Raw genomic sequence first — 13325 nt, forward strand, 5'->3', positions numbered from 1 at the left:
CTGGCTGCTATGCGCAGGGGACACCCCCAGAACCCGGTGAATGCCCGCTTCCGGCCAGAGGCCAGCAGCTTTCAACTAAAGCCTCACCTTTCTCTGGCTGCCTCCACTCCCCCAAAACTGTTTCTGGAGTTCAGCTCAGGGTCCTTTGGGTCAGCACTATTTCCCCGACCGGCTTTCCCTTTCTTTTGCACAATTATGGAATGTATGCAGGGTGGGAGGGTCGGAGGAGGGAAACCGGCTACTGCTGTTTTCTGTTTCTCCAGGGTTCTGCTGCTGAACCCCGTAAGGCTGAGACAAAGGTGTTGTAACCAAAAGCATATTCCCTACCACTCCCCACCCACTTCCTTAGTTATTTTATTATTTTATTTTTTGAGACAGTCTCACTCGGTGCTCTGGGTTGAGTGAGGTGGCCTCGGCTCAAGCGATCCTCTAGCCTCGCCTTCTCAAGTAGCTGGGACTATGGGCATGCGCTACAACAGCCGGCTAATTTTTGTTTTTAGTAGAGATGGGGTCTTACTCTTACTCAGGCTGGTCTCAAACTCCTGAGCTCAAGCAATCCACCTGCCTCAGCCTCCCAGAGTGCTGGCAGGCATGAACCACCGCACCTAGCCTTTAAAGAATTAGTTATTTTAGGCTCAGCGCCCGTGACTCAAGCGGCTAAGGGGCCAGCCACATACACCTGAGCTGGCAGGTTTGAATCCAGCCCCGGCCCACCAAACAACCACGGCTGCAACCAAAAAATGGCAGGCGCTTGTGGTCCCAGCTACTTGGGAGGTGGAGGCAGGAGACTCGCTTGAGCCCAGGAGTTGGAGGTTGCTGTGAGCTGTGATGCCAAAGCACTCTACCCAGGGGGACAGCTTGAGGCTGTCTAAAAAAAAAAAAAAAAAGTTATTTTAAATAGATATGGGGTGGGCAAAGTTTGGTAGGTACCATAGCATAGCCCTATTGTAAAAATAAAAAGAGGTTCCAGTTTTTGCTTAGGATGCACTTATTACATTTTTGGGGGAGAATTAGAGAGCCAGGGCCAATCTCTGATGCAAACCAAGACACCAGCTGGGAGCGCTTATCTTTTTTTTTTGTAGAGACAGAGTTTCACTTTCTCGGTAGAGTGCCGTGGCGTCACACAGCTCACAGCAACCTCCAACTCCTGGGCTTAGGCAATTCTCCTGCCTCAGCCTCCCAAGTAGCTGGGACTACAGGCGCCCGCCACAACGCCCGGCTATTTTTTTCCTTGCAGTTTGGCTGGGGCTGGGTTTGAACCCGCCACCCTCGGCATATGGGGCCGGCGCCCTGCTCACTGAGCCACAGGCGCCACCCTGGGAGCGCTTATCTTTATCTGGCAGTTAGACCCAGGCTCTGGGCTTCCCAATTGCTGCTGCGTCCTACATTCAGGGCTCCCAGCAGCAGGGGGCGCTCAGTACCGCGGCTTCACATAGTCAGGGAGGACCTACCTTTCCTTGTGGTGGCGTTTGATGAAAAGGGGCCTCGAACTAGAACATGTGTATTAAGGTTTATCTATAGGCTGCGGCTGTTAACCAGTGTGGAACTTTCCACCAACGTTTGGGCCTTATTTCTGTCTCCTGGCCCCACTGCTTTAAAGCAAATTTGTAAAAGGTCTTGTTCTGCTAACAAAATATATTCTACCAACTTTCCATTGAGAAACAAGAACAAAATGATGTGAGAAACACAACTCCAAATCCAGTTGCTTTATTTAAAATGAACAAGTTTCATCCAAGTGAAAGTTAAAAATACCAATCCCATGGCAGACCCACCCCATAGCTAGACGGACGCAGAAAAAACGGAGAACTAGAAGACTGCTCAGAGTTCTATTTGACGACCACGGGAGGTGCGAATGCTCAGAGGACGGTCCTGGTTCTTCTGTAGTGTCCAGTCACTGTGGAGACAACAGGCCAGGCAAGTTCTCCCCCAGGGAGATCCAGAAGAGGCTACCCGAGCCCAGTTTTTCAACTAACAAGGAGACAAAGTCGAGAGCCACCACCTTGGGACACTCCTAGTTCACCTAGTGTTGCTGTATACAAGGTAACATCAGTGTTAACATATGGACAAAGGCACGGAGTGGAGGAATACAGAAGAAACCAGACTGTACTGTGAGCCCGCTAGCATTGTCAGCACACAAGTCAGAAACAACTTATTTGCAGAAATACTGCACATAACCTAGTCCTTAAACGCCAACCTCCTAGACAACAATTTTTACAATACTTACTGCACACTGCACAACTCCTGTTTCATCTCGTACTCGTCTAAAGTCCTAAACTAAGGCTGAGACTCTAGTTAAACTAGTTTGTAAAGCATGTGCACCAGCAGCATCCCAGATCTTTACAAAAAAGTCATGAACTAATTATACAGCTATGTTAATTATGTTCTTTCATGAAGCTCTAATAAAACTGCATTTAGTAAGGTCTGTATTTCCTTTTCTGGTGGAAATGCACATCCCTGTTTACAATGGCTGTTCCCTCTTCCCAGTACTACTTACAACTACAGAGGCACCTGTGTGCAGCACTCAATTCTTCAGCTGATGGTGATGCCTCATTCCCAAAGACTCAGGGCTCTCCTGATGTCCTGGGTCCCCCAGTCATGTCTGTCTTTCTCCTATCAGAAGTTTCTGATCGGGCGGCGCCTGTGGCTCAAGGAGTAGGGCGCGGGTCCCATATGCCAGAGGTGGTGGGTTCAAACCTAGCCCCGGCCAAAAACCACAAAAAAAAAAAGAAGTTTCTAAGACCCTCCTCCCAAGACCCAGCGCTTTGGTTTTAAAGATTCGCTGTTATCTTGGAGAATAAACTCCGAAAAGTTTGATGTTGTAACCCTCACTTGACCACTATTGACACCATTCAAAGGAGTAGCTCACGCCAGGCAGGAATAGGAGTTACTGCTGAAGAGGTGGGCCTACCCTATCCAATCACCTGGCCACTATCCACTCCTTTCCTACACAAGGTTTCCCCACCTCCTTTCTGCTCGCTTCCATACAGGAGTGCTTGGCCAGCCCACAGTGTGTGTGGGGTGTTGGAAGCCTGGCCTAACTAGAACAGATAGGGCACTGTTAACTTATGGGGTTGCAGGAGCCAAACAGATACTTTCAAGAGAGAGGACTCTGGGGCCTGTCAGATGGGGTAGGTTTCTTATTTCTGGATACTGTTCAGCAATCAGGAATGTTTAGCATCTGGAGAAAGAAAACTGGGTGGCTAATCTTCAAAATTCAAACTTCTCCTCCACCACCCAGGCCACTGACAATGATCTCATTACGCCCCCTGGTGGCAATCAACCTTTCTTGGGTAGCTTTTTATTCTAAATTCAAGTAGTGGTTGGTATGCAATTGAGAGGACGATAAGGTCAAGGGTGACAGCCCAGTAGCAGTAGTGGGAAAAAGAAAAAAGCTTTTGAAGACTGCAAGAAGTCTTTTAACAGGAGGAACACCACTCAGATAGTACTACCCAGAGATCATACTTTACTCAGATTCAAACACATACTGGGCCCTGTAGGGAGGAGGGAGAGCAGCACCCCCCCTCCTCAGCAGGTGGAGTGAGGGGCACCGCTGGAGAAAGGCTGTGGAAGTTCTCCCACCAGCCCAGCCACGGGTCGGCATTTCAGAATAGAGAAAACTGAACAAAGACAAAACGGACAAGCTGCCATCTAGAGTAAAGCACATGACCCAGTGCCAGGAAATGACAATTTGCCTGCTAGTAAGGTAACGCTGGGCAGAGGCCTGGATTCCCTGGTCTCACCTGTTTTCAGTGGTATTTGAGAGGCATCACTAATCCTGACTCACCCACATGTGCTGCTCTCTTCCTCTGCAACGCTACCATGACAGGTTCCTTCTCCTACCTGGCTTCTAAGCCCTTTATTCACACTCCATCCCAAGATGTTACTTCTGTGTGGGCATGGCTCTTGACAACCTCGCTCTTATTTTTTATTTAAATTTAGTTGAATTTAGGGACAGATTAAGGCAAGCAGGTGAACGAAGAGTACAAGAGATGTAATCTGCTGGTCAATCCCCAAATATTCACACTAGTTATTTAGAAGTTATCATCAGACCCCAAACACTATAAATCCCACCTGTGAATTTATCTCTTGCATGTAACACTTAATGTCTGCAGGTCAGACAAGCAGGAAACGCCCATCTGTTAGAACTTGGCCCTAGAGATCAGAAATAAAGGTCAAAAACTTAAAAAAAAAAAAAAAAAAAAAGAACTTGGCCCTATTCACAATTTAAGTTCTGTGGTAGGAACACATTCTCTGTAGGTAAACAAAAACCCCAAATGTGTCACCCCTCCAGTTCCCCCAGCAAAATAAGCCACACAAAAATAACCCTGCCATTTCACAATCTCTCTGTGGAGAAAGGGGAAGAACCCTGAGACAGGGCTAAGCAGTGGGTGATGGTGGTAGGTCACTGCCCCCAAATGAGTTTTGGGACTGATCGTGACACACCAGAGGGTGGCACTTACAGTACTTCTGACATGTCGTAGGCTCACACAGATCAAAGTCTCCCCTCGCCACTCTCAGAGTCTCTGCTTGCACAAGGACGGCCACCTCTGTGAAAGGTAGGAGCTCCTTCCTTAACTTGGGCAAGTAATGTATACACGGTGCTAAAAGGATCACGCCCTCCAGCCTTGTGGCCCACCAGGGTGGTTTTCAAGGAGACAGCATAGACCTTTCTTACCCGACGTAACTGTTAGCATTAGTGTTTGACTGAGCTGCCAGGCTTTTACACTTCTTGGTATCTATTCTTAGCAGTAAAAATAGCATTTGGCTGAGATAGGAACTTGAACCAGAGAAGGAACATCCAAATGCAAAGGCAGAGGAGAAGGTTGGGCAGCAGAAGACATGAGAACTGAGTTGGGTGGCTGCCACGCCACCCGCTTACACTGAAGCCATCTCAGGCGAGTCTTCTTTATTTGCTCAGCGTGGCCTCCACAAGTGTCCCTTATCCTGCCACGGAAGTCTAACTGCCGTACTCAGCACGTAGACAGCACAGCTGGGTGCAGAGCTGGATGGTAATGTTAAAAACAGGATCCTGGGCGGCGCCTGTGGCTCAGCGGGTAGGGCGCCGGCCCCACATACTGAGGGTGGCGGGTTCAAACCCGGCCCCGGCCAAACTGCAACAAAAAATAGCCGGGCATTGTGGCGGGCGCCTGTAGTCCCAGCTACTCAAGAGGCTGAGGCAAGAGAATCGCTTAAGCCCAAGAGCTGGAGGTTGCTGTGAGCTGTGAGGCCATGGCACCCTACCGAGGGTGACAAAGTGAGACTGTCTCTAAAAAAAAAAAAAAAACAGGATCCCATGTGAAGTAATGGCAGGGCTTTTTCTAAAACATTTTTCTTACACATGACTGACACATCAAGTATAGATCTAGGTCTGTAATAAGAGAAACAACTTAAAGGGCAAGGAGCGAACTCTACGTATGGCTGTGAAGAGGACAACCAGGCCTGAGAAGTGCACCTTCTGGTCTGATCAATTCACTTGAATAAGACATCTAATTTCCCTGCGAAGTTCCAGCTTGACCACAGAGGACAGAAAGGAACGTGGGTCCTGAACTTTCCTAATGCATTTTCTTAAACACTTACTACTCACAGATGGATCAGAACAGGAACATCAGGCAGCAAAGACTGCAGGTAGTCACAGGCCTACCAACTTCAGTCTGTCACTATCCTCCTCCCACCTCTCAACACTTCAGCCAGCACATCCAATAGGGACCTCTGGCACTTAAAGACCCTAGATGCATGTGGACAGTAAACAAACTTCACCATGAGCCTGATAGGTGCCCAGGAAGAGGGCAGGTCCTTGTAAACAGATTATCTTATTGATTTTTGTTTTGATTAACTGGATGGATTGGCTTGCGCAGATTCAGTCAAGGCATCCACGAAATACAACATCTACGCTTGATTGCTGGCTCGATTTCTTGTTGGGTCACTTTACAAATTTGCTTCTTCACTGGCAGCCTTGAGCTTTTTCCTCTTGATGGGAGTTTTTGAAATTCCTATTTCAGTATCTGAATCAGCAATAGTTCTGAGGTTGTCCTTCCCAGACTGACAGTCTCTGAGTGTCTGGTCTCCTTTGCTTTTTCTACTTTCCATAGTTTTGGGAACTTTGCTAGGCCAAGTTTATTATGGGTAACCGGTGAACAATTAAGTGTGAGAAGAGTGCCATGCATGGTGAGTGACTTTTGTTCAGTTTGGAGAGAAGTCTGAATTTCACGGCCAGCTTTTGGAAGCTTTGTAGCACATGGGAGGCTTTGGGCAATGAACCCCTTCATTGTCAAGTAGGGTGTCCTTTCAGAAAAAGTGGTAATCATCTTGAACTGAGAAATGAATGCTGTTCCAGTCTTCCCGATTACGGGGTTACTTTGTAGTTCAGAAAGCGCTGGGATGACAAGGTGGCCAATGCCCTGTGTAGTGTGATCTCTGAGAACAAAGGCTGATCAACGTTAACAGAGGACAGTGGAACTCCAGGCTTCACAGTTGCAACTGAATTTCTTTGTGATGAGGACCATGGGGATGCAGCTGTATATTGGTTTCCTGATGATATAGAAAACAAGTCTCAAAGCAACCTTCAGTGTTCTGCACTTCTGTTCAGGTGTAAATGCCTCAGCATCTGCAGCCCAAGGGACTGCTTGGCCGTGGGAGGACGGACCGGCATCCCAGTCTGGCCAAGTGAACTTCTGGAATTTTGGCACCATCTTGTGTGAGATCGGGAATGCTGCCAGAAGCACTGCAGCAGGCACTGGCTCCGGGGCCTCTTGTGGCACGGTTTTCAGGGCTGCTCCACTAAGCATCAAGGCACGTGTTGCTGCAGCCAGTCCCACAGGTGGCACAGCACTCTCGTCCTTCAGCACTGCCATCTTCAAGACTGGGAGACATTATTGTGCCCGGATTTTTAAGTTTTAACTTCTTTAGATTGACTCTTCCTTCAAAAAATAAAAGCAAAACATGGAGGCTTGATTTGAGATTTTATAAAAGTGTGGAGATCTTTGCTATTGCCTGATTTGGCCTGAGCATTCAAAGCAGCAATGGCAAACAGAGAAAGAGCCAGAGGCCACACCTTGGGTTCTTCAGAAGGCGCTGGGGGATGTTTCTATTAGACCCCCTGTGCTGCTCTAACAACCAGGCCACTGTCGTGGATGTGCACCAGGAGTCACTGCTTTCCCCCAAGGCTACCACACAGAGCAGCGCAACAAGGGAGGTTCTGGTATTCTCAAAGGAAGAACATTTCCAAGATATAAAATGGATTCAATTTTTATTAAATAATGTAAGGGTTTTCTTGGCACCATTCACATACTCTTGCCTTTATGCATAAAACAAACCAGGTCTATCTGCACTGGTAGCAAAGAAAGCTACTGTAGCAAACGCTAAGTGAATAGATTCAGGGTCCCAGGGCGTCCTCATTCTCTGGCTTTTGTCAGCCCTCCTGTTTGCAGGAGCAGACAGGCTGCCCTCAGTGGGCCCTGCCCCTCGCTGGAAGCATGTCCTCCTACACAGACAACAGCCGTGCTTGGTCACCTGGAGGAGCTGCGCTCTTTGCTCACACAGTCGTCCTGGGAGGTGGTGTCCCCGTTGCCCACCATGCTGCACGTCCTCCTCTTCTTCCTGCGGTGCACGGTCCCGTCACCTTCAGACCCTGACTCACACTGGATGTGGGGAGACAAAGCGAGAATTCAGCCATGATGCAACCCATTTCCTCATTAAACAAACCTCTGACCTTACAAGATAGCAGACGCACCGTTCACTTTCTCCCAGAAGCACAGCCATCATTTACGACAGCTCCACATGCAGTCTAACATCCACCTCCTCAGGCGCTTTTGGCTTCCTAAGAATTTTAGCCTTCCCTCAGACGTCAAGCGTCCCTCCATTATTCTCTAATGGAAAGGTTATTTGTTTGAAACCAAGACACCCACTATAAAAATATTTTATAGTTAGCATCCTAAAATTGCATTATGAAATTTCACTCTACCAGCACAGAGCTTGGTATGCAAGTGTAGATAAAACTCCTCTCTCACACGAGAGAACACTTAATGAAGATATTATGAGAAGTTAAGAGAAATTTCATCTGTGAGAGATATAGGACCCTCTTTCCTGATATTAATGCTATACCTTTAAGCAGGTCACTGGATTTGCTGAGTTTCTAGGCTTATAGTTTACCATGCACAGAGAAAATTCCTTGTGAGAACTCTGAGGTCAGAGGACTGAGAGTTTGGATCCTAACCCTGCTGTTTGCTAGGTGTGACCTGGGGCTATTCACTTCACCAAATCCTCAAATGCCCTCTGAAACCGCTTAAGGTTACTGTAACAATTTTCATAATGTGTAAAGCTGTAAAATGGGCAAAATTTGCCATTCAGCAGAAACAGTGGCAGCTGTGGTCTTTGGCAACAAGTTACATCCTCTTTCCTGGATGGAGAGGAAGAGCCATGACTAGCTGTGGGTGAAATGCACTCTGGAGGACCCATGGAGGAGCAGACAAGCAGGGCCCCACCTCTGAGTCGGAGTCTGATGAGCTGGAGCTGGAGGAGCTGGAGGAGTCACTGGAGCTGTCAGAGGCGATCCCTGTGGACTCCTGAAGGTCGACTGAGTCTGCCAGAACTGCCAATTCAGGGTGCTCTTGCTTCAAGATCCTGGGAGGCAAGAAATCTTCTTAGTGAAGTAACAGGCAGCAAGACCCACACAGGAGGACTCACACACCAAAGCTGAGACCTATATCTCTGAGAAACACCTAGAAATACCAGGTGTATCAGTTCAGAATGGGTACTATGTAATGGTGAGGACACATAAAAACTCTGAGCCTGGGAACAAAACCCCCTACTATGCTGCATGTGTTTTCCGCAAAGAAAACAACACAATAGCTACACTTGTGATTACTACCACCTGCATAAATGAGCCAGCCATACCATTACCTTGAGTTAGGCTTAGTCTTTTTCCCTTGGGAGAAATAGTTCCTTTTCCTAGTTTCTTTCTTAGCTGATTAAAAAAGAAAAACAAAAACTTTTCCTTTCCACAGCACATAATTGGAGTTGGGGTTGGCAAGATTCTAACTATAGGAGTAGAAACAATCAGGTTTGTAAGAAATAAGAGGTGTCAAATAATAGACAGCCCCTCTTCACTTGGAAGGTAAAACTGAACTGGACTTCAAGAGCAGCCCTCCCCTTCAGGAACTTAACCTGGCATCTGTCATAACCAGTGACAAAAGACCTGGTATGATGAGGCCTTTGGAGTGACCATATCAGCACGCAGTATCTACGGGGCCAGGTAAGTGGGCCTCAGATGCCCGAGAGTTCAGGGAGAACAGAAGCCACCACCCTTGCTGGCCCTCTCAGCAGGGAGGCTGAGCACTGAACAAGCCAGAATCCCTCTCTTACCCCGAGAGCTGGTCCCTCCAGGTCAGGGTTGGGACACAGTGGCACGGGGTGGCTGAGGGTGGCTTGCACTGCCGCTGCCCGTGCTGTATCTGTTCTGTGGATAAACAGAGGAGCTAAGTCTCCAGGGCAGTCACCTCACTCACAAGAACTGAAGGTAGTAAGTTCAAATGGGAATACTTCTGAGTAAGAAAAATAACCAAATGAAACAAAATAAGAAACAATCCCAATGATGACCATGTTTTGACTGAGTGGCTGTGATCACACATGCAGAGTCTTACCCTTCCACCTTGAGGCTGGCAACATCCTGAGATCTAGCCCTGACCTCAGACCATTTTCCTCTACCCATTAGGTTTGGCAGGTTTTCCCAGATCTCTCTAAAATCAGCACACAGCATTACAGTGGCAGACTCTTTCAATTTTATCTCTGGGGTAGGAATTGGAACAAAGCAAAAATAAGAAAAATCAGAAGCCTCTCACCTATACCATTTCCTTGATAACTTTGGTCTCCCTCTTACCGTCTTGTGCCATACAACAGGGAAGTTGGTGCTGCTGGCAAAATTCTGGGTGATGGCAATAGTAGTGTCAAGATTGAGGACAACATGCCACCAGCCTCCTGAAATCCAACAAGCAAACATTTAAACAGAGTTTGGTCCTTGTATAATCATTCTGTAACACAAACTTCAGAAACTGGGACTTCCTGTCTACATATAAGGGTAAGCCTTGGGGATTTGATACAGAGTTTACGTAAACCTATCTCTTGACCCAAGGATTGCAAATGATTTATTTGTGTAAATAAAGTTTTACTGGAGCACAGCCTTGCCTGTCCACTTACATATAATCTAGGGCTGCTTTCTTGCTACAAGGACAGAGTTAAGTATGTTATGACAGATACAGTCCGGTTCGTAGTGCCTAAAATACTCTCTGGCCCTTCATGGAAAATGTTTGCTGATCCCTGTTAATCCAAAGCGGTGACCAAAACCTTCAAGGCAAATACTTTTTTTAGCTTCTAAGAGGAGGGTACGTTATTATTATTATTTTTCAGTCTCACTTTGTTACCCTTGGTAAAGTGCCATAGTGTCACAGTTCACAGCAATCTTAAACTCTTGGGCTCAAGTGATTCTCTTGCCTTAGCCTGCTGAATAGCTAGGAGCATAAGAGCCTGCCACAATACCCAGCTATTTTTATTTTGTTTTTGTTTTACAGTTTTTGGCCAGGGCTGGGTTTGAACCCACTACCTCCGGTATACGGGGCCAGCGCTCTGCCCCTTGAGCCACGAGTCTTGCTCTTGCTCAAACTGGTCTTGAACCTATGAGCTCAAGGCAATCCACCCACTTTGGCCTGCAGAATGCTAGGATTCCAGGCGTGGACCCACTGCACCCGGCCTGAGTGTACCTACTTTAAATAACCCCACATCCATACGCTTAACCTACCAAGCATGGTTGTCTGGTAGGATACCATCTCCTATCCCTAAATCATTATTTCCCCTCTCACCCCATCAGTGCTACACTGTATCAGAAACCCAATTTATAGACACCCACACACACTATTCTATGCAAAGACACTAAGTAACTAGCAAGGACAAAGATAAGTAGGATCTTCACATAAGCAAAGCTTGTCAATAGTTTTAGTTATATGAAATATTAACAGCTCCCCAGCAGTTGAAGACACAGCTACTATATTGTCAGAGGTGGGTACCAGTTAGTTCATTTGCCAGGCAGCATGCAAAGGAATTTTTTTGACTCACTCTATAAATAATGCTCTGCTCCAAAAGAAAAAATACTGAATCCAAAAAATATACTCTCTTTCTGATCATCTGTACCTGGTACAAAGACAGTCTCTCCTGGTTTCTGCAGGATTTCCAGGGGTTTGAATTCAGGTGGCCAGGTTGGAAGCTGTGTCCGGGGATAAATCACGTTAAACCAGGTAATAGCTTCATCCTGCTGGTTCCCTCCTTCTTCACGTGTCACCTTGATGAGCTCCCTGGGAGTGCTCGTTGGGAACAGGCACCAGCGCTTGTGGCCCTGAACTAAGGCATTCCAGGCACTGGTTCCCAGTGGGTCAATGTGAATCCCAGTTCCAGAGCGTGGTGGCCCCATTACAAACCACCTACAGGACAGAAACACCCAAGATGTAAAGTTTAATTTAATTATGCATACACGTACAACACAAAATAGTAAGTTTTTAGTTTTACGTATCATATCATCTTTATTTCAGTGACTATACAAACTATGGTATACACAAACCCTGAGTGAATTGTGTATGAACTAATCACTAACAGAATAAAAAAATCCGCCGATGTGATTTATTGCTGGACTTTCCTTATAGATCAGTGGTCCAACTTTAGTTGCATAATCCAATCCCCTGCAGAACTTTCAGGGATTCTGACACCCAGACCAGTTAAATCACGGTCTTTCCCATCAAGACCTAGGCAGGCATCAGAAGCCCCCTAGGGGGAATTCAATGTGTATGTAGCCAAGGGAGAACACTCACCGTTTTGAAATAAGGACAGTGTACTGAACTCAGCTAACAAATACCTTCAAGGTAAGATTTTTAACCACTAGGCTGCAGCATACTTTACCTGTAAGGGGGCCTCCGCTTCTCCCCTGCATATTGGAAAAGGTCATCAGTGAAAAACTTGGGCACCTTGTAGTCTTCCAAAAGTTTCCTTCTTTTGGGGTGTTCACCATAGCTGCTATCAAAGATGTAAAGGGGGCTGTCATCTCGCGTACTCTCCATGTACTCAATGTAGTATTTCATCTTCATCTTCACCGAGTAGCCATCATTATCCTCACCACACTTAAACTTCTGGTTCCGGTATTTCCTTTTCAGGCGTTCCAGAGTCCACTTCTCCTGTGCAGACCAGCCCTCTTGGGCATTGAGCAGAACTACGGGCTTGTAAGGCCTTTCATATCGCTCCACAAACTCTTCCACAGACAGCTGTAAAGCATCTGCCCTTTCCACGTTATCCTGAGGGAATCAGAAAAGACCACTCCAGTTTAAAAAAAAAAGAAGTCCAGTGGCAGACAGGTTGTCCCGCTAGGTCAATTACCAGTAGCATACCTAAGGAGCCAGATTCTAGTTCTGGCTCCTCCAGGGGTGGGGGTGGGGTACAGGAAGGCCCTTGCGCGTCTGTGGGCATTTCGCACCCTGAGCCACCCTATCAGGCCAGGGAACTTTGCATCTCCCACTCGTGGGCCTTGACTGCCAGTACTCTACGGTCTGGCCACCTGAAAGGCTCAGGGGCGATCAACCTTCTATCCGAGAACAAGAGACAGGAAGGAGTCACCCAAGCAGGTGGCGGCTGCGGCAAGGGAAGAAGGGGACCCACCCTGGAATCCGCGCCTCGGAGACCCGGAGCTCCGCGGGGTGCAGCTGAGCCTCGCTCGGAGCAGGAAGGCAGCCCCCTGGGCAAGGCGCGCAGGAGCTGGAGGTGCCCGTGCCCGCCCCGCGACCCCAACCCGGCCCCGCTCACCACCACGGCCGCCGGGTTCAGCGAGAAGCTCTCGTAATAGTTGTGCCGCGTCCAGTCCAGAGAATCCTTGAGCTCCGGCCGCGCACTCCGCTTGGCCTCGCGGATCCGCTTCTTACTCTTGTGGTTCATCCTGCCGGTCACCAGCTGGTTCCGCAGCAACCTCGGCGTAGCTCGCTTCCTGCCACTAACGCGCCCCCTCCCAGGCCCAGGCGGCGGCGACACCAAAACGCCCTTCGCTCCGGCCTGGCGCCTTTAAAGTCGCCTTCCAGAAAATTCACTCCTCAGCCACCTCCCGAGCCCCGGGTTGGGCATGCGGCTGTCGTCTTCCCCGCCCCCGCGCCTCTCGCGGTTTGCCATTGGTCTGGGCGCGTCCAGGGCCCGCCCTCACTCACGCCCGGCCGCCGCCATGTTGGGAAGGTCACGCCTGCGGCCGCCCCGCCCCGCCTCACGCGCTTCCGGCTTGCCCCCCACTTCCGGCTGCGCGCTGAGCCTTC

The 13325-nt window shown here is 48.3% G+C and overlaps 1 protein-coding gene across 3 annotated transcripts; it reads right to left on the bottom strand.

Annotated features, from left to right (window-relative positions):
- Positions 1–1691: 1691 nt before the first annotated feature.
- On the bottom strand, positions 1692–13268 carry JMJD6 (jumonji domain containing 6, arginine demethylase and lysine hydroxylase). Of its 3 annotated transcripts, none has more exons than XM_053568761.1 (7): positions 12832–13268; positions 11938–12326; positions 11179–11465; positions 9837–9972; positions 8481–8619; positions 7510–7637; positions 1692–6917 (listed from the first exon to the last, which is right to left on the bottom strand). In XM_053568761.1, the coding sequence occupies exons 1-7, from the start codon at positions 12958–12960 to the stop codon at positions 6887–6889; spliced, it is 1239 nt and encodes a 412-aa protein (XP_053424736.1). In that variant the 5' UTR covers positions 12961–13268; the 3' UTR covers positions 1692–6886. The 3 variants fall into 3 exon arrangements, 2 of the variants coding, with proteins under 2 accessions (XP_053424736.1, XP_053424737.1); XR_008375511.1 differs by lacking the exon at positions 1692–6917 and adding an exon at positions 9361–9454; XM_053568762.1 differs by lacking the exon at positions 1692–6917 and having other exon boundaries at positions 7231–7637.
- Positions 13269–13325: the final 57 nt, after the last annotated feature.

The sequence above is a fragment of the Nycticebus coucang genome, chromosome 18 (assembly GCF_027406575.1).
Source record: "Nycticebus coucang isolate mNycCou1 chromosome 18, mNycCou1.pri, whole genome shotgun sequence".
Lineage (NCBI taxonomy): Eukaryota > Metazoa > Chordata > Mammalia > Primates > Lorisidae > Nycticebus > Nycticebus coucang.